Source organism: Ruditapes philippinarum, unplaced genomic scaffold, assembly GCF_026571515.1.
Source record: "Ruditapes philippinarum isolate M1 unplaced genomic scaffold, ASM2657151v2 ctg10455_1_1_1_1, whole genome shotgun sequence".
In the NCBI taxonomy this organism is placed as follows: domain Eukaryota; kingdom Metazoa; phylum Mollusca; class Bivalvia; order Venerida; family Veneridae; genus Ruditapes; species Ruditapes philippinarum.
This window is the reverse complement of record NW_026864777.1, coordinates 18,195-46,018: the sequence shown is the minus strand read 5'-3', so window position 1 is coordinate 46,018 and position 27,824 is coordinate 18,195. Positions and strand designations below refer to the sequence as shown.

The 27,824-nt window shown below is 30.3% G+C and overlaps 1 protein-coding gene across 2 annotated transcripts; it reads right to left on the bottom strand.

Annotated features, from left to right (window-relative positions):
- On the bottom strand, nucleotides 1-27,548 carry LOC132726764 (QRFP-like peptide receptor). Of its 2 annotated transcripts, none has more exons than XM_060712120.1 (6): nucleotides 26,698-27,546; nucleotides 10,004-10,125; nucleotides 9,237-9,360; nucleotides 7,216-7,430; nucleotides 6,717-6,846; nucleotides 1-4,414 (listed from the first exon to the last, which is right to left on the bottom strand). In XM_060712120.1, exons 1-6 carry the CDS (start codon nucleotides 26,995-26,997, stop codon nucleotides 4,130-4,132), a joined length of 1,176 nt encoding a protein of 391 aa, XP_060568103.1. In that variant the 5' UTR covers nucleotides 26,998-27,546; the 3' UTR covers nucleotides 1-4,129. The 2 variants fall into 2 exon arrangements, with proteins under 2 accessions (XP_060568103.1, XP_060568104.1); XM_060712121.1 differs by lacking the exon at nucleotides 1-4,414 and adding an exon at nucleotides 4,426-5,435 and having other exon boundaries at nucleotides 26,698-27,548.
- Between the last annotated feature and the right edge of the window lie 276 nt (nucleotides 27,549-27,824).

Below are 27,824 nucleotides of genomic sequence, written 5' to 3'. Positions count from 1 at the left end.
AATACAAATGAAAATAACAAAAAAAAATTTCCCTGAAACAAAAAAGACCTTTTTACAACCCTGCATCAATTAACTTCATGCAAAACATATTTTCTACTTGTAAGAAAATTGTACAATAATAATACAGTACATAAGGTACATGTATTACAGGTTTTAAGTGAATAATATAACATAGATATGAACATGTAATAACTGTAACTCCTTTATTGTGATAATTAAATAGCAAAATGTATACGTATTCACCAATCTATAAAAAATGAAAATATTATTAGTTGACTCTTAGTCAAAGATAAGTGTTATAATCACATTTCCATTTACAATATTTCTCTGGTTATAAATATAATAAGACATTCTAACCTCTTCAGAATTCATGATGGCGTCCAATATGGCCGCCGATTTTGTGCAAAACAATTAAACATTTTTGTAGTAGTACTTGTAGTAGTATTATCATTTGTCGCACAAATTATGTTCATTTGATATACAAGTGTTTAAATACATCGGAATTAATCAAATTATAGGTTAACCACGTACATTCAATTTGTTAGTCAATCTCTGTGTACAAAAAAATAACGTTAAAAAGACATTTATCAAAGAAAAAGTTCCAATCTTTGCATATTTCTCTAGTCTATGTACAAAATTCAAAACGTTACTCTATGTTTTATACTATCTTTAATATTTATTTAAACATTATGGTTTTAAAATCTGTAGAGTTTATATTTTGTCAAAATGGGTGCGGTTAATTTATCCGCTAACTGTTCAAAAGATAACGAAAATTGCGTAGGTAAGTAATCTTCCTTTTTTGCTTTTTGTTAAACTTTTATGATACCTTATGCATATTCAATGTTCAAAAAGTTTTTTTCTTTTTTTTTTAATTGTTTAAGGTATTCTTCCTTCAGGTCTAGAGGGTGTGCTAAAATATCGATAGACGCATATACTTTCAGTTATAAAATTTGTTTGCATATTATAAATTGTTTCAATATAGATATTGCATACACAAACAGTATCTCATTGTGTTGGCTTTAAAGCCATTTTATATTTCTAAAATGAAATTGTGAAAGTCAATAAAATGCGTAAATGGACTTTATATTTTACATTCATATACATGTTTGCTATTTAAAGCACGTTTCGTTGACTTTTTTCGTCTTATATATCTTTGCAATCAACAATTGTTTAATAATATTAATTAAAAGATATTGAAACAATAAATATCATGCAACCAAATTTGATAATTGAATGTGTACACATGATTCTATGTGCATTTATTGGTATTTTTGAAAAGAAGGTAGACAAAAAAAACCTAATCAAATATAGAGTATTTTCAAAGAGGGAACATTTGCATAAGAATTTATAGAAAACTTGTTTTTTCATATTTCTACATGTATAACAATTATAGGATTAATTTACTCCACCCATTTTGACAAAATTAAAAACCTACAGATTTTGTTGTTTTTTTTTTTTTTTCATTTTTGAAATAACACATAGTATTTATTGAATGGCAAATACAGTCAAAGGAATAAAGTAACTTTTCATACACTATTTTACGTAAATTTAGAAAACCAAATTAGAGAAATATGCACAAATTAAGATTTTTATCTTGATATTTTTAAAGATATTTTAAGACAAAAACGTGAAAAAGTACTTTAATTGTGATTGATATACAATTTAATTATTTTTTATATGTTTAAACACTTTTGTATCGAAAAAAAGCATAATTTGTGCAACCAATTACGCTCTTAAAAATTATATAACTGTTTTGCAACAATACCTCTCTCTAATTAGTTAAGGCTGAAACCCAAGTCTCGAGCTGAGAACAAATTATCGTTCATGTCAAAAACAAAATAAAAATAAAGCGATTTTCAATACAGTTCTGTAGGTTATAATCCTTGTTAAAACGAAAATATAACTTTAGAAATCCACTTTTATATGTTTTACAACAGTTAGCACCACTTGTATGAGGTAATGCCAAATATAAACATTTTAACTTATTTAATCGATACATAGAAATAAGCTTTACTGTAAATCAAACATTTAACAAGAGGGCCATGATGGCCCTGGATCGCTCCCCTGACCCATCAACCGCATCCAAGCAATGTCTTAGACAAGCATCCTGGCCAAGTTTGGTGACAATTGAGTAAAAAATGTGACCTCTAGTGTGTTAAAAAGGTTTTCCATATTTGGGCAATGCGACCTAATTTTTATTCAAACTTGACCTACAAATCATCAAAACAACCTTTCTGACAAATTTCCTAAATATTTGGATCAAAACTAGAGCCACTACAGTGTTATAAATATTTTTCTTTTTTTAGCTTCTGTGACCTAGTTTTTGACCAGAGATGACCCATCTTCGAATTTGACCTAGAAATCATCAAAACAACCTTCCTGACAAATTTCCACAATATTTAGATCAAAACTGCAGCCAGTAGAGTGTTTACAAGCTTTTTCTATTTTTTGCTCCTGTGACCAAGATTTTGACCGGAGAAAACCCATCTTCAAACTTGACCTAGAGATTATAAAAACAACCTTTCTGACAAATTTCCAGGATATTTGGATCAAAACTGCAGCCACTAGAGTGTTAACAAACATTTTTCTATTTTTAGTTCATGTGACCTAGTTTTTGACCGGAGATGACCCATCTTCGAAATTGACCTAGGAATCATCAAAACAACTTTCTGACAAATTTCCAGAATATCTGGATCAAAACTGCAGCCAGTAGAGTGTTAACAAGCTTTTTCTATTTTTAGCTCCTGTGAACTAGTTTTTGACCCGAGATGACCCATTTTCGAACTTGACCTAGAAATCATTCAAACAACCTTCCTGACAAATTTCCAGAATATTTTTATCAAAACTGCAGCCATTGGAGTGTTAACAAGCGTTTTCTATTTTTAGCTTCTGTGACCTAGTTTTTAACCGAATGTGACCCATCTTCGAACTTGATCTAGAAATCATCAAAACAACCTCCCTGACAAATTTCTAGAATATTTGTATCAAAACTGCAGCCAGTAGAGTGTTAACAAGCTTTTTTCTATTTTTAGTTCATGTGACCTAGTTTTTGACCGGAGATAACCCATCTTCGAACTTGACCTAGAAATCATTAAAACAATCTTCCTGACAAATTTCCAGAATATTTGGATCAAAACTGCAGTCACTATAGTGTTAACAAGCTTTTTCTATTTTTAGCTCCTGTGACCTTGTTTTTGACTGGAGATGACCCATCTTGGAACTTGACCTAGAAATCATTAAAGCAACCTTCCTGACAAATTTCAAGAATATTTGGATCAAAACTGCAGCAAGTAGAGTGTTAATAAGCTTTTTCTATTTTTAGCTTCTGTGACATAGTTTTTGATCTGAGATGACCCATCTTCGAACTTGACCTAGAAATCATCAAAATAACCTTCCTGACCAATTTCAAGAATATTTGGATCAAAACTGCAGCCACTAGAGTGTTAACAAGCTTTTTCTATTTTTAGATCTCTTGTGACCTAGTTTTTGATCGAAGATAACCCATTTTCGAACTTGACCTAGAAATCATTGAAACAACCTTCCGGACAAATTTCCAGAATATTTGGATCAAAACTGCAGCCACTATAGTATCAACAAGCTTTTTTCTATTTTTTTAGCTCCTGTGACCTAGTTTTTGACAGGGGATGACCCATCTTCGAGCTCGATCTGTATTTCATTGAGACAAACATTCTGACAATGATCAATCAAAACTGTGACTGCTTGACTGTTTACAACCCAATTGTTGACGAGAAACGACGCACTACGACGAACGCCGGACATAGCCCCATCACTATACCTCACCTTGACCACTCTGTGGTCTGGTGAGCTAAAAACTTAAGACGTATAAAGGTTATTCGTTTGTATAATAATACACATGACACAGTTTCATTCAACGACGATTATAGCTCGAATTGAATTTCATGATACTGTTTTCATGAATATTTCAACACTACAGTTTCTATTGAGACGATTTTGAACACATGTCATTGTACATAACAGCCAATGAAATTACAAACATCTATTGTCCGTGTCATCGAATTCACTTGGCTAGAATCAAATCTTTGACCTGACGTTTTACCATCATTTCCATTAGTCATAGACCAACCGTTCGATATAGATGCGCGCGTAATTAACGTGCTATGGCATCTGATCGCCCAAGATAGACCTGGCACTTTATACATGTCAGAATAGACTGTTTGAATCCGTCTCTGAAATTCTTAGACATGAAAGCATACACGAATGGATTAACACAACTGTTTGCGTAAGACAGCAAATGAAACACCATTCGAAGGGGCTTCAAATATCCCATATGCAAATAATCAAGGTGTTGGAAGGCAACCAGAACATTGTTAACAAGTATTGGAGTCCAGCAGACGGCAAATAATACCACAACTACCATCAGCATCATAACCACCTGAAAATAATACAATCGAATGTTCGCTCGAACTCGGAGGGCCTGTGCAAATTTGTTCGAGAGATCGGTAGTTTGAGCCAACCGAGATTGAACTACTGTATTATCACGTATGACATAGGCCTATAGGGTTTTCAAGCTTACATCGGTCGAATGATTAATATGTCAACATAATAGTTTGATAGTATATCAGATCGTCGAATACGTATTTTCTTGTAAATATTTAAAATTTCTAATCTATATTCATGAATATCATAATTAGTTGAGTAAGATTGGGCAATTATTTTCCAAACTTGTTGAACAATTTTCAAAATATATTTATATAATTATGTTTATTGTGGGATACATTACAATTTAAACAATGAATTAATAAAATAGTAAAATAAAAACATTATACAGCAGCATCTATTTGTAGTCCTTAAATTAAATATAAACATGTACAAGTATCATGCTATAAATAGATAACACGGTTACAATTCACCAAAAAATGAACCACGGCTGTAATTAAAAACGTCCGAGTAAACATCATTTATTTATTGACTTTGTACGTTTCACTTATTTCACGAGTTATTTTCTTTTTATCGTTTCCAGACGGCAGATAAACAATATTAACATTACAAACAAATCGGTTACAACATCTCATAATTTTATATCAATAAACCTTAATAGCCTTTATCACGATCACGAGGTGTTAATATATAAATAACACATGGGTTTGTGGGTAACAGTAAAAATATTATCCCGAGGAAAATACTGTTACCCGAGGCGTAGCCGAGGGTAACAGTACTTTTACGAGGAATGATATTTTTACTGTTACTCACAAACCCATGTGTTATTTATTTTATTACCCCGAACAAAAATACTGTGATGATCTGAAATTGTCAACTAAATCTAACTGTAACAAAATAAACCAAGAGTAACAATAACTAAACTGTCCTCATCTTTTAAGTTTTAAGTGTACTTTAGGCCTACTTGAGAAGTTTTCTTTTTCTTTTTCTGTTATTCTTTAAGCCAGTGATGATATCTACAAATCATAAACATACAATAAGCTAGTTTTTTTATGATCTGTTAAATCTGATCCTTTTGTTTCCAGAATATTCGTAGCATGGTTTTTGACAATCCTATGTCTGTCCACCATATCTGTAACGTTTCAGTGAATATATTGTTAAATAATCCTTTGTTGCATGATTAAATCGTCTGCATGTTCCAGTTTGACACATAATTATTTACATTGCAATTACTTCCGTTGAAAACGGATGTTCACTTTTGACTATTCAACAAAAAGATATTTTAAATGCGAAAAGCACACAAGAGTGCAAACAACTAAATTTTATCCTCCAGAGATGACATTGATGTCCTATCGGGGTTAAACGTCGAAAATAAGAATGAATCGAGAAGAAATGGCGGCCATTTTATTTCATTTTATTTAGAAAATGGACCACGTGACCAGATTTTACACTGTTAAAAGATACTGTTACCTATGTAACAGTACAAAATTCTAAGTCACGTGGTACACTTGCATTAACAGTAAAAATATCTCCCAGAGGCCTATGGGAAATTAGTATTACGAAAAAAGTGAGGGATAATAATAACATGTGTCGCCGACGGTAATTTTTTCCAAACATGTCAACTCACAAATTTTGTTGCCTTTTTGTGTTCGACCGAAAAGATGTGATTTTCACTATATTTCTGCCGAATGGACTAGAGGTCAGGTTCGAGAGCGCGAGAGCGATCCGAGGTAGAACACTCTTTGTTTATAGGAATTTTGCCGGGACTGGGCGATGGGTTCGAGCGAAGGGAGGTATTCAAGCGATCTGAGTTCGATCGAACAAAGTTTAACTGTACTGTATATTTACATATAGCATGCATATGCAAGTAAAATGGTTTTTACAAAAACTATATCATCGATAGGTTTAATTACTTATGTACATGTATACAAGTTTTTATACACTCGTTTCATTTAAATCAAAAGAGCAATTGACATGAATTAAAAGAATTAAAGAAATAAGGTTATATAAGCTGAAGGTTTGATTGATTAATTATGTTGGGGGAAAAAACCTAAAAAAGAGTATCAAAGGTACAGCTCCAGTAATTGTATCAAGTTAAGAAGCATTTTCATTACTTATATAAGCGTTCCGAGCAAAGCTTGATAGACTTTGATATACTCTAATAAGGTGTACACCAAATCGCCGACCTAAATTGTTTTGATGCGCCGTAAAACCAAACAAACAAATAAACACTGAATCGTATTCAAATGTGTGCTGTCTTTCTTGAATGGAAACAAGGACCAAACAACAGCTTTTACCTGTCTACGAGTTTTATCATCATCTGTAGAAGCCCTGCTTGTTAGTCCCACCGACAATGGCGAAGTTATAGGCACTACAGGAGGTTTTATATGTGTCTCCACTGCCGGAGTAAGAACTGGTTTCACACCACTTGCATCAGATATACAATTAAAATTATCAACATTGAATTACACACAGAAGTAAATGAATGGCTAAAAATATTCGAGGTAAGAAGCGGAAAAAAGTTCATTTTGTAATATATGGTAAGATAACGTTTCAATGCAGTAAAACTTTAAATGTTTACTACTTCTTATTTGATCATACAATGCTTTTATAACGTTTAACTACAATCTAGTGAAGATTAAGTACAAAGGTAAGGAAATGAACACATATAAATGATATATTATTTTGATCGATTAGCATTTCTCGTGACAACTGTAACCTGTATTTTCCATGCTAAGAGGTGTGGTCTAAAAAAATTATATACATTCTTTATGATTTAAACAAAAAAAAATGTACCTGCTAGATCGCATATCAGCTCTGCGCGTAGCCATGTGCCACACTATATTAGCAATCCAAGTGTATGTAATTATCATCACAGAAAACGGTATAACTAGAATCAGCAGTACCATGTATAACTCGTACGCTTTACCAAACGTGGGTGATTCTTTCCAGTACTTGTGGCACCAAACAGACGGCTTAGTGTGATTTGGGCCGAAAATCTCTCGATATTGCTAAAACAATATTTAACCAGTTTTAATTATAACAATTCTTCAAATATTGTCTCGACATGTAGTAAAACAGTGAACATATTGCATGATGTATCTAATAGTCATTGCAATGTGTTTTGTTAAACTTGGTCCGATTGCATCGAAAAGTAACGTTCATAATTTAATTTTAAACTTGTTTTCTTTCGGGTTAACAAATATTCATGTAAAAACTTGTATGTTCCATCTTTATATTCATATTTTCATACTGAACACTTGTTTGAAGACTTGTTGATCGTCAAACAATACATTTATTTGTTCTTTCTTAAAAAAGAGCTTTGGAGTTAACCTGCAAATATTGTATTTCTTTGAGTTTTGGAATCCCGTATATTCTCTTTGAAAATGAAATAACAAAACATTTTGGTTATCTTTCGTACAATCGCGTATGCTCGCATGTACCCGAATAGCATAAAATGTCAAGATGGCGACATGAAGTATAAACCCAGTGAAAACTGATTTTTTTAAACATTCGAGACCCCCCCCCCCCCCCAAAAAAAAGAAGAGAACAGCCAAACCATTTTCCTTTTTACTAATATAACGATAACGTGAGACTTTTTTGTTATAGAACTTTATCAAAATGATATATTTGTTATATATACGAGTACTCGTATCAGCATTTATAACGCGTTGTTACATGTTATCATATGCTACAAGTTCACATCAGCAATATTGCCAACACTTGATTGATACTCAAAAGATTATGCAAATTACGTTTAAAATTACTGTGATATCAAAGTGTTTGTCACATTTTAAACTATCTATATATTTCGTACTATACGAGTAATCTCTTCCTGGAATTATCTGGTTGGTAGAGAACCAAACGTTTATGACAGTACTCATATTCCTAAAGCACTTAATTGCACAAGAATTTCTAAAATAGTTTATTCCTTGTGTGTTTATTGTATACGATAGCATCTAAAGATTACTCGTTATGCAATGGTGTTATCTTAGATGACCATAATATACACTTTATATTGCTTGAAGAACTTAACATTTGTAACTTCTTTATTCTATTGTGACTTGCCGAGTAATCAATATGATTATAGATTTCATCTGAATGTTTGACAAATAGTATCAAAATATAACTTTAACATGCTTTTTATCTCTCAAGTCAAACAGAGAATGGTTTATTCAATGTTACAGTTTGACCAAAACTCTTTAGATTTCACTTACAATTTGGATTATATGAACATTACACACATCTGTAAAAACAAACTGTTTGAAATATAATATATTACAACCTGCTAACACATAATAAACCTCCGCGTATCAAACTAGTCTGATAAAATACGACTGATGTAAAGATATGTGCTTAATGAATAGTTAGTATTTTTGCGCTAAAAGAAAAGGCGAATTCCTTCTGCACTACTGTCAAAAAGTTCGTCTTGTGATTGATTTTATGCTGAGATTTTGTTGGTTTATAAATCATGACTCTATGTGATGGACTTTGTTGTGAAAATCCAGTAAAGAGGGACGTTGTTGATATAGTATCACGTGGAGGTGATAAAGTATGAGTGACATAACGTGAAATGGGTGGTATCTTTAAAATATTTCAAACAATGTTAAAAGTAATTACTATTTGGAGGTTTTGAACATTTTCCAAAATATGTTTTGCGTAATAGAGGTTTTATTTTAACAATGTAAATTAACTAGGTTCAGCTTATACTATATATATATATTGCTAGAAGCAATAATAAATCAATGTTAATCTTGTAAATATTGACAAAAATGAGAGAGATATATATAAGTAATATTTGTACAATAAAAACTTACAATAGCCACGATTGTTGGAACAGCGGTAGCAAATGACGTCACCCAAGTTGAAATAATCACAATTCTTGCATGTCGTTTCGTACACATAGAACGTGCCTTTAGTGGATACCGGATAGCAATGAATCTGAATAAAAATATACTCTATTGGAACATCTGAAATGTTTTGTTTTAGAAATAAAATATAAGCTTAACGCAACTAGCTATCTTACAAGATGATTTCATTATTTGATTCGCTTTCATAACGTCATTTATACAGGACAGCTGTTTACATTTATTTGTTACTTTATAATTATCAAATTTACAATAAAGACAAATTCATCATAAAGATATTCAATTTTAACCTTAATAATGACGTTTTTAAAATGTACTTTTCATTATTGAAATTAGAAGAATCAAAGTCGAATGTCTTTAATACATGTGTATAATGATCAATAGTATTTTTTTGTTTTACTTGATTATATTGAATTATAATTTGTTACAAATTGACATATGTAAATAAGCTTATATTTTAAGCTACCATGATTTAATTTATTATCTTAGAACATAGTTTCAATATTCTTATATTTAATTTCGTACCATCTGAATCTAACGATACTTTGTTGATTGGCGTATGGATTGTATTTGATTAATAATTGATTTTTGCTTGTAACATGTAAAGAATACTTTATTATTTATCCATTTAAAATTAATTCAAAATTCAATGAAATACGGTATTGACAAATTCCATTTAGGTGATCTAATGTAACATTTTACAAACATAAAATCACCTTTCTATGCTTATCACTGTTAGTGTAAGTGCTGACTCAATCATTGACACAGCCCGAATATAGTACACAAATTTACACATGAAGAATCCCAATGCCCATGTGTAGGAATAGGACCCTATTATCTGAAACAAATGAAATAAAATAATATATTATATTAATGTAAAAATCATGTTATTTTAAAAGTCGCAAAAGGGTGTAATGTAGAATGAAATTTTGTATTTTAGCTTTTCTAAATGCGTGCACAATTGAGCATTTGAGCAGGCGAGCAGTTCAAAATGATTCCGTTCTTGTTATTTAGTTTTTCCCCTAGGAATTTTCTTTAATTCTAAGTCAATGTACATTTTAACATTCTTCTTGGACCTGATCAGATCTTTTCAATCATTAATATTAATCCATAAATAATAAAAAAGGTAAATTTAAGATACTTTTTGATATTTTATTTCGCAAGAAAGTAAACCATTAAATGTTGGGACAACGAACAATGAAATAAAAGCAACACACAACAAACAAACAAACTTAATCCAAAAACAAACAACTTGTAGTACGTTTCAAAGACAATGTCAATAAAAAATTAAATTATATATAACAGTTTTTGTGTGATAGTTATTGTTACATGTATCAATGTACCTAAAATTAGAAAACATTACATATAATATTATTTTGACTTTTTATGGTCTAATTTAGATTTTAATGAGTAAATGAAGACTTTCAATCTTCATAAAATAATGTTGTTTTTTTTACAAAATGATATTTCTATAATATTTCAATTGAACACATTTAGTAGTCCATTCATGTTTCACCATTTTTACAAACTGAGCGTAGTATATCTATATCACTTTTTATTTAATATTTTTTATTTTGAAAAAAAAGATGTGTAAAGGTAGTGATTTATTGTAACGTTAATAATTCAGTTCCATTACTCTTATATGTAGAACAATTCATTAAGGAAGTAAACCCCTAATGGCACTATAAAGAACTTTAAAATTGACAGTTATATGCCTTAAATGTCACCTGTATGCAAAATTTAAACAAAATTTACCGTGTGGTTTATGAGTTATGGACATTTTTCTGCACTAAAACTTTGCCATTAGAACGGCTTTTTTCAGAAATAAGGAAACTCTTAATAATAAATAATATCATCATTATGAAAATTGTTTTCCTATTACTCATTGTTAAGAAACAAATAATGATATTTAGGTAACAAATTAAACAAGCAAAATGATTGTTTTTAAAAGAATATGTATAAAAATGTAACCCTACCCACTCACTTTTAACACTTTTTTGACCATTTCCATGACTGTGTAAAAAGCGTTTTTTTTCAAAAAATCCCTTAACTTTTCCACAATGAGGGGCTGTTTTCAAAGTTTATCTAAACTTTTTAAATGTATATTTGTTGATCTCGCAAAATATAAAATACATTTACCGTGTAGTTTTTATTTTATTAAACTTTAAAAATATCTGGTATCGTATTCGCTATTAAATTTGGTATAACTTAATAAATAAATAAATAAATAAATAAACACAAAAATTATATAATTAAAATAAAAACATTTCCTTCCATTAGGGATCTGAGATATTAATAAAAAATGATAAAAAGAAAAACAAGAAAGAAAAAAAGTTGCCCCTTTTCGGGTTTGAACCCATGCCCATTAGTTTCAATACACTTTACAGTGATTCTAGCCTATTTGAATACTCGTCAAAGTGGAGATAGGGCATTATGAGTGTACTTCCTTAATAAACTCTAATGTCGCAAAAAATACTATTACATGTACTTTGAACATACGTAAGAAAAACGGGTATTGGGTGGAATCAGTTTTATAATTATTCGGAGGATACGTAGAAAATCTAATTCGAATTGCCTTTATGATAATGATACAGACACATATTCTTGTGTCAATTGCGTCCCAAGCAGTGATGTTATTTCAAGCTGCAAAACTAGAAATTAAAATGCACTTGGTTATCTTTTATATCATTGCATACTTTCAATTTAGATGTTTATACAGATGAATCAATTAAGGGATATGCATCAAAACCTCATTTGTTTCCAATTCAAAACTCATTTGCACATGTTTGTGCCGCCATCCTGCTTGTCTGAGATTTTTGATGAGATATCCAATCAATCTCTGCGCTTCAAACGCTATGTTACACATTCGGCAATAATTATAATCAAATAATACGGAAAGAAACATATAATTTAGACACATGATTTACATTGATTACTTAAAATGAAACCAGGAAGATAAATGCAGCAACTCCAATTAATAATACATTTTATAATATGATTTTTTACTATCAAAATTACTGTAAAACGTAATCATATCATTTCGTCTTTAGTTTACTCACTTGGCATTGAAATATTTTATTAATGAATCAAGAGTCACTTTCAACCGACAGGAAAAGGCAGAGTTCAACAATAAATAATTTAAACAATATCCTTATTATTGTTTCATAGAAATACAATAACTGAGTATTCAGAATGTTTTATTTGAATAATGTAAAGGATTCAATCGGGTCAACTATACCCATATCTTGCAATGCTATTAGCTAATATTTCAAAATGCTATTAGCTAATATTGCAAATAAGCAGAAGATTTGTAACATCATCTTGATATATTATAAATAAATGTACCGCTTCAAAGATATAAAATCCATAATATTTGAACATCTATTGCAACAAATTAAGCTTTTGAATAGTAAAATTATTTAAAAATTGATAAAAATAAAGGAGTTTTAACATATATTAATCCTTGTTGTTGAATACCGTAAGATATTTTGCTATTTCTTTATTCTCAACTTGAATTAATTTATAAAATTGTGAACATATGTTCAGACTGAATTCATTGCGTAGAATTTTAAACATATGCTACTCAATAGGGTTTAATTATAAAATATATTACAAAGCTATCTTATCAAAAACGAATAATAATTCTAGCATAATTATAACGATATTTACAACACGGGTTTGTTTTGTGTGTTTGTTTGTTTCATTTTACGCCTTTTCCCAACAGTATTTCAGTCATATAAGCGGGTAGTTTCCTAACCATCGTTCCTGGAGAGTAACACCAGTACTAGCTTACCTTCCTCCGCGCTAAACTACCAAAGCATTTTTCGGGGATCGAACCCACGCCAGAGAGTTAACTGGATTTGAAGTTATCGACTCTAACCCCTCGACCACGGAGGCGGTAGATCAGACATGGCATTACTTATATTCCAACTTCTACTTTAGTTACAATTATTTCTAGCGATAATATAACAAATGGGCAGTTTATTGCCAATAATTTCTGAGAAAGTTACAAAAAAATGGCTTTGATACTGATGCTTAAATAGCTTTCATAAAGTTTAGGGTTGTTAAATGGCCTTATATTCTAACTGTTTACAAAGTCAGCAAAACAGGTTTAAATCTACATTCAGTTTATTTTTTTATATGCACTTTAAGTAGGGATCACTTTTAAACTCCCAGCATAAGTATTGAATATGTCTTCTTTTTTAACAATAAGTAAGTAATAACAAAGATCACCATTAACTGGATCTCAGTATCATTGATTAGGAAAATTGTATGGAACAATTACTTAGCTTAATTAGAAGTGAAGTACCTATCCAAGAGACAAATTAAACATAAAGGAAGTAAGATATTTACTTATCGTTTAAGGATTTATAACACATTCATGTCAGCAAGAATTCTTGAGAGACAAAACACTTGATTTTTCAAATCCATTTCTAAATTTAGCAAAAATATTAATGGAAAAAGAAATTAAAAATAAAAAATGATATATAGATCTAAACGGATTGTAAGTTTAAATAAGGCATTGGAGTATCACTTAGGTGTACACTCTCTTATAAATGAAGACAATATCATTTTGAATAAAGGCAATCAGGTACCAAATGCATAACAATTTGTACTTTGAATTTTTCTTGACAGGACATTTTATATAAAGAATCAATAACCAAGATATGAAATATATTTGGCATCTTCTTTACGTTTTTCATAATTTCTTAAATTTGGCTAGTAAAACCACTCAAATTAGTTGTAAAAATATGCTAAATTAGTTGATGAAATACATGTTAACATATGTGATAGAAATATTTTAAATATTTGGTTCACAGATAATTAACATTTAAAGTTATGAGCATGAGAAATTATGATATTGAGATCTCTGGATTGAGCATTAAATCCTATCTTTACACGCATGCACACTCAATGTCACATAAACTGCATCAGACGTGTACTTTTTATTTTCTATTCTAGCTTTTTTAACTTTTTTATATAATTGCAGTATAATAAACAATACTTTGTATTCCTAAATGCTTCATCTATCATTTGTATCGGTTCTGTCTGCAGTTGAGATAAATTTGGGATTAAATGTGGCTTTTTTCACATGGCTGGTATAAGTTAAGATGTAGACTAAAAACAGCTTTTGAATTAGGTGTCTGCACCTTGAACACTGGTGCTGAAAGATTTTGACCAATTATGCAGTCAGACATTAAAAGAATTTTAGTGATTTTACTTAACCGAAGGTGAAACTATGGTTGCTCATCGCAACATGATATCGTTAATTGGAAATAAAGTGCTACGAAATTAAAATCACGACGTTAATCGATGTACAGTTTTTTTTTTGTTTTGTTTTGTTTTTTTTTTTAATATCTTGACGTACCTTTTGTTAAAATGAAATAAACTGACTGTAAAATGCTTCAACTTATTATAAGATAAATATTTTTAAAGAAAATTAATAGAAATAATAAATAGAGGAACGTATAAAAAGGACACAAAGCTTTCAGTTGGCAATGTTTGGCAAAATGGAGTATTTACTTGTGTTTTAAATAAAAAAAAGTCTCATTTTAGTTATAAGTTAGACAGAGCGGTTTAAATAGATTGATATTATATTAAGAAACTTCTTTGGAACTTTTGTCATATTAAGATTGATGCATTACGGAACTAATTGATACACACTTGCATTTCTTTGGTCAGTAAAAAGTTATGTGAAAAAAGATTGGAATGCCAAACAAAACAAATAATGCAGCAAAAATCTTAGGATCGGTTAATTGGTGAGTTTTCACGTGAATTGTTAGATAATTGTGGATGTTGCGATTTTAAATGTCAGAACAAATTAAGTTCAAGGCTGTCGCAGTCACACCCACTTGTGCAATCACTCTGATAATAAACTGATGAAAGAAACAATACAGGAGTCGGGTGGAAACGATTTTGACGAATTTTTGATGTAATCATGTCATAAAAATATAGTGTAGCTGAGAAACTGTACGATTTATGCAGGACTTATAATATTGTGATACAATCATGCTAGCATGTAAGTTTTATGACAAGCCCTGTGAAGAAGTGATGAAGTGATATTACAATATAGCACCATGGAAAAAATATGCAAATTACCTGCATTATCAAGGCCTTGATTCAAGTCCCACAAGTCAAAGTGGTTTGTGGAGGCAATTACAATTTATAATTATTGTCACTATTTCTGAGCGGTTTAAGATGTATATAAACCTGCCTAAGCAGCATTAACTTTTAATATTTACTTTGTATTTGGATACGAAATAGCTCTTTTGTCCTTGGGTTATTTAAAGAAACACTTAATAAATCCCATACGAATGATCTAATATCAGACAAAAAACTTATCATACGCTATTACATTATGAAAATGGTTACTTTGTATCAGTGCTCAGTGGAACTTTGTTTAATGATAATCTATTTGATATTTCTGTTGAAAATTTTCAAAAGTGTTATAATATGGGAAATGGAACGAGAAAGTTTAAATACCTTAAACTCATAGACAGTTTTAAGTAAAGTTATGCTAGAATTCTCCAATTTCTTCTTTAAAGAAGACAAACTACTTATGCGATAGTATGTTATAAAATTTATTCTTGTATCTGTGTTATTCTCCAAGACTAAACTTAAGAAATAATGGTGTGTTATCATACGAAGATTTGAGTCTTATAACAAATCATTGCATAACAGCCAATACAGTGTAAATACCTTGAGCAAAATATGACTTCAACTAATTGTTTTAAGCATTCTTTTGAACAAGACGATCTTAAGTAAATTGTAAAATTCCCATTATACTTAAAAATATAAATTAAATTATATTTTTAACTATAGTACGCCCCTTATGATATCACATTAATATCTAAGAACCTGTAATTATAGAGCCTGCGAACAATGAATATCAATTTATTTTTTGAGAAATAAAAGGCTTCATGTGGAAAAGAAATACTTGATAAAAGATAATAAGTGTTAAAATGTCCATCTGCAATTATTATAAACACATATAAATCACTAACAATAACTATAAAGGTATAGATACACATGAGTAACTAAGAAAAAAAATCCTTGCGAAGTACACTCAGAAAAAATCAACAATTTATCATCATAAAAAGATCTAAAATTACATTTACTACGTTTCCCTTAAATTTGCTCACAACTAAATGCACAACTTTTTGTTAATTTGTTTAACACTATCTGTCCAAAGCCGACTCAAAAGTTGTTTTCTTTACTTACACTTTATTTACATTTTTTTTTAGAAAAACTGTTAGTTTCGATCATAAATTTCGCTTTATCGCAAGTTCGATATCATTTATTATATTGATTTCCATAGTAGGACATTTTCCTAATAACTTTGTGTTTCATACGAAGGATTAAACACAATCATTGCTATTGTTAAAGATTATTTTCTACAAATAAGTCAAGCATAAGTATTCTTCATAATGATGATTACTGTCCGGACGAATCGATCGATCGTATTTCTATGGACAATGTACATAATAGCTTTGGTATTAAGCTACTAGATTTGTGTAAATCTACCTCTTTAAGAATTGCTAACGGTAGACTTGGTAATGATTTTAATAAGGGTGTTTTAAACATATGCTTGCACAACTAGGTCGAGCGTTATGACCTTATTTACTGCTACATGAAGCAAAACTTTAACACGAATTAAATATTTTCTATTGAAGAATTTACGAGTGGTCAGATCACGCTCCAATTAGTTTTTAATTTAGCATGCAAATTTGTCTGGTCATGAAAATGATAGGTCAATACGAGCGAATCAGTATTAAATGGAACAGTGACCTTCCGTGATGAATTTTAGGCGTAGTCTTATTTCTAAAATGTTACCGGAAAATGGAAATAGCATTACTGATAATACCGACTTCAGAAAATAAATTCAGAAATGAACAATTGTATTTGAACAATTTACGAATATTATAAATGATGTGCAGAACCACTGTTTCACAAACCATTATTGTATATGATCGCTCGCCTTTAAAAAGCCAAGTGTAAAAAAAGCGGAAATGGTTCGATAATGAATGCTCTATTGCAAAGAGATGGAATAATGGTTTAAAGCTGTAAATGGTATTACAATTGTGTGTAAAAAGATGAAAATAGAGTATTGATGTGTAGTCATAAATCTGTTTAAATAAAAATATTGTTAAAGTTAAGAAACGAAGATAAAAAAAGGTTAAAATAAAAGAAAATAGAGCGCCTGCGCCATTGTAAACCCGGAAGATTTCTGGAAAAATTTTCTAAGAAAAAGAAATCACATGGAAAATAGCGGAATTAGTTACTCAGGCAATTTTATGAATACTTTTACTAAATTGCAGTGATGATTTGCCTGAGTTTACAATGATAATGTTGAACAATTCTGTAGCAGTTCACAATTTTGTAAATGAGCAATGTATTTGTTGAAGAACTAGATTCTCCAATAACGGCTGTAGAAAATTGAAATACGTTATACGTTCATTGACAAGAAATGTAAATCCTTTGCGGGTGATCAGCTTTTAAATGAATATTATTATTGAATCTTCAGATATACTATGATGTCACATTTAGTAGAAATTTTTAACGGTATATTGATAACGGTGTATTTCCAGATCAGTGATGAATGTTATTATCGTTCCTTATTTAAAGGAAAAATGACCCATTGTGACGTAAAAAATTATTAGAGGTATTACTTTTAGTGAGTTGTTTTTCAAAGATATTTACAGGGTTTTAAAATAAAAGGCATTTCTGCATCAGAGTTGAAAATAATAATTTGTTAGTGAATGCCCAGTTCGGTTTTTCGTAAGAATTCGTTCAACTATTGATGCAATATATTTGTATTAAATGCTATTGTTTAGATAAAATTTTAAATGAAAATTGAAAGACTGCCATGCTGCTTATCGATTTTAAAAAAGCATTCGATAGTGTATATCGTAATGGTCTGTGTTAAGCTTTTATAATAGTTGGACTCAGAGGCAAAACGTTTTAAATATTTTACGAACAGTATGTACTCTAAGCTGTTAAAGTTCATGTCAGAGGTTGTAAAACATATATTCAGATTATTTCGAATGTTCAAGTAGGATTAAAACAAGGGAGGTAATGTCCCCTCTACTATTTTTCATTATTTTTAGAAGATTTAGAGCTTATTTCTCCAAGATGATGTAAACTCTGGTATTAGTTTTGATGAAGTTGACTTTTATACTTAATGTTATTTGCAGATGATATGGTCATCTTTGGGGAAAAATACTTCTGACTTACAAAAAGAATCTTGATTTATTATTCACGGTATTGCAGTACTTGGGGATTAGAGGTTAATCCGGATAAAAGTAATTGTTGTTTTAGAAAACGTGGGCCTTTAAAGCATGATGAAAAAATGGACTTATACAATATGGCATATAGAAGTGGTTTCTAACGTTTAATTACCTTGGCACAGTTTTTAATTATAAATTTTAACCTAAATCAGGAAACATTGACTGGTAAAGGCTTAAAGGCATTAAATAAGCTTGCTAATACCAAAGGCATGTCATTTAAAGCCAAGCACCCTTTGTCAACTATTTGAATGCATTTGTTGGCTCCGTGTTAAATTATGCGAGCGAGATATGGGGTTTTAGCAAAAGCAAAGACATTGAGAGAATTCATTTAAAATTCTGTAAGTCAATACTCTATGTTAAACAAAGTACTAGCACTATGGCTATTTATGGAGAGCTATGCAGATACCCGCTGTTTCATTAACAGATATGTCAGCGATTGTAAAATACTGGCTAAAAATTGTAAACAGTGAAAATATTATAGTTAAAAAGATGTATTGAAAATAATGTTAAATGATTGTCAAAGAGGCAAGGTAAATTGGGTATCTAAAGTAAAAATCTTTGTTAGAAATAATGGATTTTTATATGTATGGAACAATCCTGATATTATTAATATTAAAACGTTTCCCTTGTTATTTGCAAACAAAGACTAACGGACCAATTTGTTCAGGGCAATGGACTGCCACATTGTCTGTTAGTTCAAGTTTATGTACTTATAAATTATTTAAAAATCTTTTAAATTTGAATATTATTTAGATAACATTCCGCTTAAACTTCGTATTCCATTGACTAAGTTAAGGCTACTTCTCCACCAACTACGAAATCGAAACAGGTCGCTATGGTAATAATAGAACTGAACCGTAACCAAAGACATTGTATGATTTGTAACAGTGGTGACCTAGAAGATGAATATCATTTTATTGTATCTGTTCAGCATACAATCAGATTCGAAAAACGTTATATTAACAAATTTTATTTTTACAGACCAAGTGTTGTTAAATTTATAGAACTTATGCAATCTGCAAACTATTCTGTAGTAATTAAACTATGTGAATTTATACTAGAAGCATTTATAATAAGACAAAACATTGTAAACAACTATACTTAGAAGTAATTAAGGCTACTTCCTGTAATCACTTACATGTGTATTAAATTAATATAATAATTTCTACATTATTTGGTATTGTATAATAATTATCTGATACTGTGGTGCAAATGTATTGTAAAAATGTCTGTGTTAAATAATTATCATATGTTCATGCGCTCACATATTGTTGTAATTGTACATAGTTCATCCTCTTGTTATATGCTCATATTATGCTTACTTGTTTCAGTGAGTTTAAATCATTCATGTCTTTTTTTTTGTATTTGTCATGTGTAATATGTATATATGTTAATTGTATCATGTAACAAGAAACATAACTTGTTTACATTACTTAATAAAGAATCTTGAATCTTCATATGGGGGGTCTTATTGCTAAGTACCTATCTATTTCTTTGACAAGAAAATACAATCGTTGTTTTCTTGTCTGTTTAGGAATAGAAATCTCTAAATGCTTAGAAATGTTGTCCGTAAAGTTATGGAATATACGATTAATAAAGCCGTAACATTAGAAATAAAATAATTTTGTATGAATTTTGAAACAAATCGTGCGGAAGTACATGCAATAGTTAATGCATTTTGCAGGTTTGGGAGTGTGGAATATAAATGCTTAGCATTCTTTGTAAATGTTTACGAAATGTATTTCCGTGCATTTCTTCTACTTGTGAAAATAGCAAACATATCAATCATTGCACAAAAACAGCAAAAAGACTTGGCGCTGTTTCATCATGCGGGAAATAATTTCAAAATCAGCAACCCCCCCCCCCCCCCCCCGCGGAAAATATGTACATATTATACGAGTTCTATAAGATATTATTTAATACCGTACGAAAACGTTACATTTGTTTTTGTTTTTTTCTAATAGTTACATCTTTTTAATTTCAAATTCACCAGTTTTACAGGAGTGTATATGTTAACAATTTGCTATACAGACGAAAAATTTAAGAAATTTTCGAAATCTGCTTGATAGGTTAACTTATACAATCACGTACTACGATATATAAAAGAATGCAGCTTATAATCATTTGAAAATTATGTTCATTGGTGATTTATTATTACTAACGTTTTATTTATATAAGATGAACATTTGTGTCGCTGGTGAGCAGTTGCGTATAGCATATTTTATACATATTTGATCGTAGATACATATTTTATGGCTAGAGTATTCTTCACATATGAGTTATTAACTAAGTGAATGATGCATATTTTGACTACGAAATACAGATTTGATATCGTATGAATTTTGAAACATTGTTCTAATTAAAAATCATGCTCTTTGTAGTCAAATATAAAGGCGTGTTACTTGCTGCCTTCTAAAGGACGTTTATGTTAATTAGAACTAATGTCATTTCTTTTCTGAAACTTTTTTTACATAAAAGTAAACTAGGAATGTTGAGGTAACATGTCGTTATGACATTGCGATCCAAAGATGTCATTAAAATAAATTGCTTCTGAGAAAATGTATAATTTACGAGGATTTTGTAACAAATTGGAAATAATCATACTATAATCTTATAATGCTGGTATGTCTTGTGGAGAAGAATACTATATATTCACAAAACTTGCCCATGTTACAAATACAACCTTCCTTATCGTTGACTCTGTTTACATACACTTTACAATTAAGATATAACAAGAGATAACGTCAGATCGAGATAAATAAAAACACAAAAAGTATATCTGTTGGAATGCATTTTTTTTTCATCTTCTTATAAAAAGTTATTTTTCATATTAAACTCACTTTTAAACTCATTTATATATATTTCTTGCCGACATCTGAATGGTCTTAGCGTCTAAGAAATTATTTTTCTAAATTGACTGGAGGTCTTTGATGAATAATGCATTATACTGGAAATGATTTAACAGCTACTTCATTTAAAAAAAGAAACTTCGATAAAAAGTTAATTTTATTTTCTTCTTAATTAAAAGAAAACAAATTGAGATCTTTCTGTTTATGAATCAAATCTTAATAAAAAGTCAAGAAGATATAAAAAAATTATGTTGACTTAAATAAGCTCCACGTTAACAAAAAAAACTTATCCATCTTTAATAGCTTTAGGATAGTATGTGAGGAAAAGAAAAACAAATTGAAAGTTGATTTGTAATTTTGGATGTAATTGATATTAGCTTGATACTATTCTCAAAGTAATTTACTTTGTCCAATGGCAAGGATACAAAATTACTATTTTGATATATTTTGATATATAATTTGTTCAGAGCTGTCAAAGCACATTATTGTCTTGTTTGTTAATAACATAGTTATACCTTACTTTTTCAAGGACAGAGCTTAAAGTTTTTTTTCTGGCGATAACTGTCACTACTAATTTTTAATTTGTCTTGTTTTAAAAATTACAGTTCATGAACATAATTGGCAAATATATTCCCCTTACAAATACAAACGAATTACAGTACACAACTACTAAATAGAACAGATCCGGATACGACCATCGCAACTCAAGATTTGTAACTATTAAGTCAAGTGTATATAAGAAAAGAAAAACAAGAAACAATAATGTAAAGTAAAGAGATTTTCAAACTACCTTAAAAACATAATTTACTCTCACCAAATTCTGTATAATATATGTATCCTTAACATTGTAGGACACCGATTTTCTACATGCTTCCAAAAATTCATAAACCTAATAACCCTGGCAGACCAATTGTTTCAGCATGCGAAGGTCCAACGGAAAAAATCTCCGAATTCATAGACCATCATATTAAACCTCTGGCACAAGAAGTTAAGTCATACATCAAGGATACAAATGACTTTCTGAAGAAACTTCATCAACTTGGCAGTATTTCTCTGCAGCAGTATCTAGTCACAATAGATGTATCAGCCCTATACACTTTATATCCACATAAAGATGGCATATGTGCACTTAAGGGGGCACTAGACAAGAGACCCATAAAAGAACCTAAAACTTGGATCATCCTGCGCCTTATGTTATTTGTCCTAAAGAAAACATCTTTTAAGTTCAATGATATATTCTATGAACAAATCTCAGGCACAACAATGGGAACTAATGTGCGCCAAGTTATGCAATACTCTTCATGGCACAATTAGAAGAAAAATATCTAGATAGCCAAAAAAAAAACAACACTCTTATGGTGGCGATATATCGGCGATATATTTATTGTTTGGCGACACCGCCATGAGGAATTGTATTCCTCTCTGGCCGATCTCATTGATTTCCACCCCTCTATTAAATTAACGTATGAAATAAGCAATAAGGAAGCGCATTTTTAGATGAAACAGTATGAAAAGATGAAACCGGTGTAATTCAAACATCTTTATACACAAAACCAACAAACGCACACATGTATTTGCATTATACGGCATACCATCCTATACATCAGAAAAAAGCATCCCGCATAGTCAGGCCGTGCGGATACTTCGTATCTGCAGTTCAAATGAAAATTTCGATAGATGCACGGAAACCCTATTTAATAACCTTCGAATGAGAGGATACCCTTGTAAACTAATAAAACACGCAATAAGCAAAGCTAGGAAAATGACTCGAAATAATCTATTTACATACAAAGAACCACGGAATCATATTAACAAATCATTCCATTCATCATCACTTACAACCCTTTCGTTCCGCCAGCGCAAAAAAAAAATTAATACATAACTTAAAATTCTACAAGAGAACAGATCCACAAAGTTCGTTAAAATGCCAAATTCTAGCAGTTCATCGTCGAACGTTAAACATTGGAGATCTATTAATCAAGTCAGATTTAAACTGCAAGAAACTAACACAGGGAAGCTATGCATGCAAACAAAATTGTTTTGCTCGTAAATTTGTAAATTCATGAACACTCGGTAGAGATTAAAAGCACAACAACGTCCGAGGTATATAAAACTCAAGGCCATTTTACATGTAAAACTCCGAACATTATATACCTTATAACTTGCAAAAATGTAACATTCAGTACGTGGCTCAGACGGGTAACACTATCAAAGAAAGACTCTATGGTCATATGGCGGATATTCGCGCGAAAAACACATTTAAACCAATTGTGCGCCATTTCGGCACTGAACACGACGTCACGAACATCACGATTACGATAATACAAAACACGGAGCGCAATCTAAACAAAAGGTTACGAACTGAAGAACTATGGATAAAAGAAGCTCAACACAAAAACACCAGACGGATTAAATTTAATTTTATCAAAAGATATATTATACGCTAAGAAATTAGAAGACCACACAGAGAAAGAATTAGAACAACTAAATTTTATAGACAACATCGACATTTGTAACACATGCAAACTAGTGATTGTTGCCAGAAACTATTAGCAAAGAGAGACTCTTTAAAACGTCATTCAAGAAATATTCATTTTCTACGTGAGGAAACATTTCATATGGTAAACATTTAAATTCCACGACTCCATCAATAGACCCTCCCAAAAAGATAACTATTCTCAAGAAACCAACCTTCAGAATTACCCAAGGCAACACCGGACAATTGGACTTAAAAAAGAAGAAAACTTACAAACAACCAAAGACAGAAGATCTAAACTTAAACATTTCCAGGCCAATATCACCACTAAGCCCAACACAACAAACAGAAGAACATCCATCTACAAACAGACAGCATCAAATCACCAATGAATAGCTTATCAACATCAACTATCTGCGAGGATGAACAATTAATGCATAATATCGAAAATGAACTGATCATCAACGTTTACAGAATATGTGGTATTTTCCAAACAACAATTTAAGAATAATACTAAAGAAATTTGGCACAACTCCATAATTTTCCTGGCAATTTTCCAAAACTCTATCTATTTTTAGAAAACTTTATTAATTTTGTTACTATTTTTATATATGACGTGACTTACCATCCTACACAATTTTTATACTTTTAGCGAGATGTTTTTGTAAATTTTATCCTGATGAAGAACCAGATAGGTTCGAAACCGGTAGATCTTTTATTAAAATATTGTTAACATTTATCCGGTGTTGACGTGTGGTTTCTTTGAATTCTTCCTTTTCATCCCATTGATGTAAAGTGTTTAACCAAGTCCGGTGTTTTTTCTTTTTAAATTAAAGCGAAAAATCGTGCAACATGCAATTTCTTTATCCCTAAAGTAGTTAAATATTTATATACACATAATAATGCATCTCAAATAATATTGCACGTGTCAAAAATATGTTTGCTGAAGATATTATTGAAATTAAAAGATGTTTAAGTTGAAAAGTACCTTTGTTGTACAAGTATTCAATTATAAGTTTGTCAAGGTGATTGAATAGATTGTGTTAGTACCCAGTTAATCATAATACTTTAAACCTCGTTTGCATAAGCAGGACAATGTGGCTTTCATTGATGATGTATGGGTATTTTATTTAATGTGCATGAGAAATTTCACGATCAACATCATGGCTTAGAGCGCTCGTATCTTTATATTTTTAACATGATGTTACAATAAGTGCTCAACAGAATGGTGGTGCTTTTGTGTGTGGTTAAGTTCGCTTTTGTGTGTGGCTAAACTCGAGAATAGACATTATGTTTGAAGAGCTACAAGTAAACTCTCAATATCTAAAATTATATTACATTCATATAAATGATACAAGATTAACCATTCTTCTTAAAATTATTCAAAATATTTTTAACATTTAACCGCTTTGGACTCTATTTCTATTTAATTTTGCAGCAATTGCATATTTTCTGTTTTCTCATAGTCGATTTAATAGTAAATTTTATTGAATAATTTGTATGATATCATTCCATATTAGCAATATTAATAAGAAAATTAGCACAATACATTAACAAATGAAAATGTAAAACAGTAAATCTCCTTAGATCTTTTTTTTCTAAATAGTAACTAAATGTATATACAAAAACATACTGCCATATCCATTTTCAAAAGAAAACGTCAAAGTGTATACAAGGATTGATTACATTTTGAGGAGGTCTTATCATGTTCCATCATAACTTTTAAGACTTATAATTGTAGTTACTTAATATAAAAGGAGGAGACTTTAATGGTCACATCATTAAATAAATATGCAAGTGACATTACATGATCATGTGTATTTTTTTATATATATGCAGAGAAAAGGGTTTATATACATTTTACCGAAATAGAAACGATTGTCTGAAACTATGTTACTATAAGTAAGCCATCGGTTGCTATTAATAAGTAGGGTTAATATAAATATGCCATCACCATAACACTGTTTGATGAATTATCAAAAATTAGAAAATATTCTTTTAAACAATTTAAAGTCACATGTTAATGCCTTTTCAATTACGATTACTATTTGATAAGTACGTGCGTTTGCTACTGAAATTAACAGGTTTATTGTCTTACATCGCGTTGTTTCTGTTTTATCAAAAAATATTTATAAAAAAAACATTGGTATATTTCTAAAACAACAATCCTCTCAAAACTCTCGGAACAGAATTAAGAAATAGATTAAATGACTGAATATTTATAATTCAGTATAAAAAATGTTTTGATTCTTACAATACACCAATACACTTAAACGCTGCTAGCTAAAGATTGTTAATGTGTAAATTTAACATTATTCTATTTAATAATATTATTTTAGAATATACTTACATATAATCTCATAAAATATTAAGAAAATGTGTTCGTGATAAAAATGTTGCATTATAATACTGACATGTAATGTTTGTAACAAATGGGTAAACAAATTGAAAATATTAGAAATCGATATGTTGGTTAGCAAAAAGGTCAAATAAACATATTGGTCTGAGGATGAGTCGCACGAAGCCTGCAGACTGTCGTCAAAATAAAAGAATAACATGTCATTACGTAAACAAATTTGACTGGTTGAAACATTATAAAGACATTATCTTGATTTCACTTTTGAACTGACCTATATGTCTAAATACAAAAATGCTAAAGTTAGGGAAAACAGTTTTTAGCTGCTCTCAAACAAGGCGAGATCTATACCAGTGGCAAAGAAATGTCATAATGACCGCGATGACGTTTAGACACACAAGCTAAATGAGCATTAAACTGAACTATACAAGTTATAACTTACTTTTGCAGGAACGCAGACACACACTAAAAGAAGATCGGCAGTAGCAAGACTGAGTACAAACAAGTTTGTAATACTCCTCATTCTTTTAACTTTTATGATGGAGAAAATGACTAACAGATTCCCGATGATGCCCAACAATCCTATAAGGGTATAGATCGTAACCATAGGAACAAATTCATCTAAAGGTAACGGAGTTATTGAAGTGTCGTAATCGTAATTGTATGTGTAATTTAACCATAAATAATCATAGTCGTCGTCAGATGCATTGAACTCCGGTGCCGGCATACTTAAATTTGTCATATTTTTTTTTCTTATGACCGGATTCAATTTCAAATAATTTCCAAAATTTGATAAAAAAAAATATAAGCCTTAATTCAAAAGGCAATTAAAACGTAATCTAATAGTTTAAAAAATAAAAATCCAGTAAAAGCTTTATCAATTTTTCAAAGAGCGATTAGAATAAAGAACAAGTGTAAATCCAAATGATGTTGCAGCACGTCTTATCGCTTAGCAAGAGTCTCTTTCCAATTGTGACTTTAACTAAAATACCTCCATAAAAAATCCAATATTTCCCATAATTCATTCCGTTGCACTCAAATTTATAAATTGCCCGTGTTAAACTTATGACGTTATAAAAAGTTACCGCAAATCTGTCTCGAGCAGATATAACACTTTTCAAGCCTCTGTCACAATCTCAGAAAATTGTATGTAAACATTTATTGATATTGGAATCCAGCTCAAGTTTGATTTGAGACTGATATGATATAGTCGCTGATTCTGACAGAATTCTGGTGCATTTATTTTGCTATATGGAGCGCCATAGCTGCCTCATGTTGTTAAATTTCGTTTTATTTTTCCCTGAAAGCGTCTTATTATGCATAATAGAAGTGTTGGCTTGCCAACATTTTATGGGAACCTGTCATAACGAAGTCTTATTAGGTAACATATTCATTTAATCTTGTCAAAACGTAGTGCTGACTTGTCTAAACAATGTCTTATTATTTCAAAACGTCATGTTTTCATGTGCAAATCCGGTGTTAACATGCCGAATGGAAGTCCTAATATGTCTAACATGCACGCCATCTTTTCGAAAAAAGATTTCATTATGTCTGAACAAAGACTTGTTT

What these genes read in the sequence shown, in the direction of transcription:
- LOC132726764 (XM_060712120.1), bottom strand. Translation starts at nt 26,997, where the DNA reads ATGACAAATTTAAGTATGCCGGCACCGGAGTTCAATGCATCTGACGAC. An exon ending in ACAGTGATAAGCATAGAAAG is followed by an intron (nt 9,361 to 10,003) that starts GTGATTTTATGT and finishes ATTTTTATTCAG; the next exon opens with ATTCATTGCTATCCGGTATC. An exon ending in TTCCAACAATCGTGGCTATT is followed by an intron (nt 7,431 to 9,236) that starts GTAAGTTTTTAT and finishes ATATTGTTTTAG; the next exon opens with CAATATCGAGAGATTTTCGG.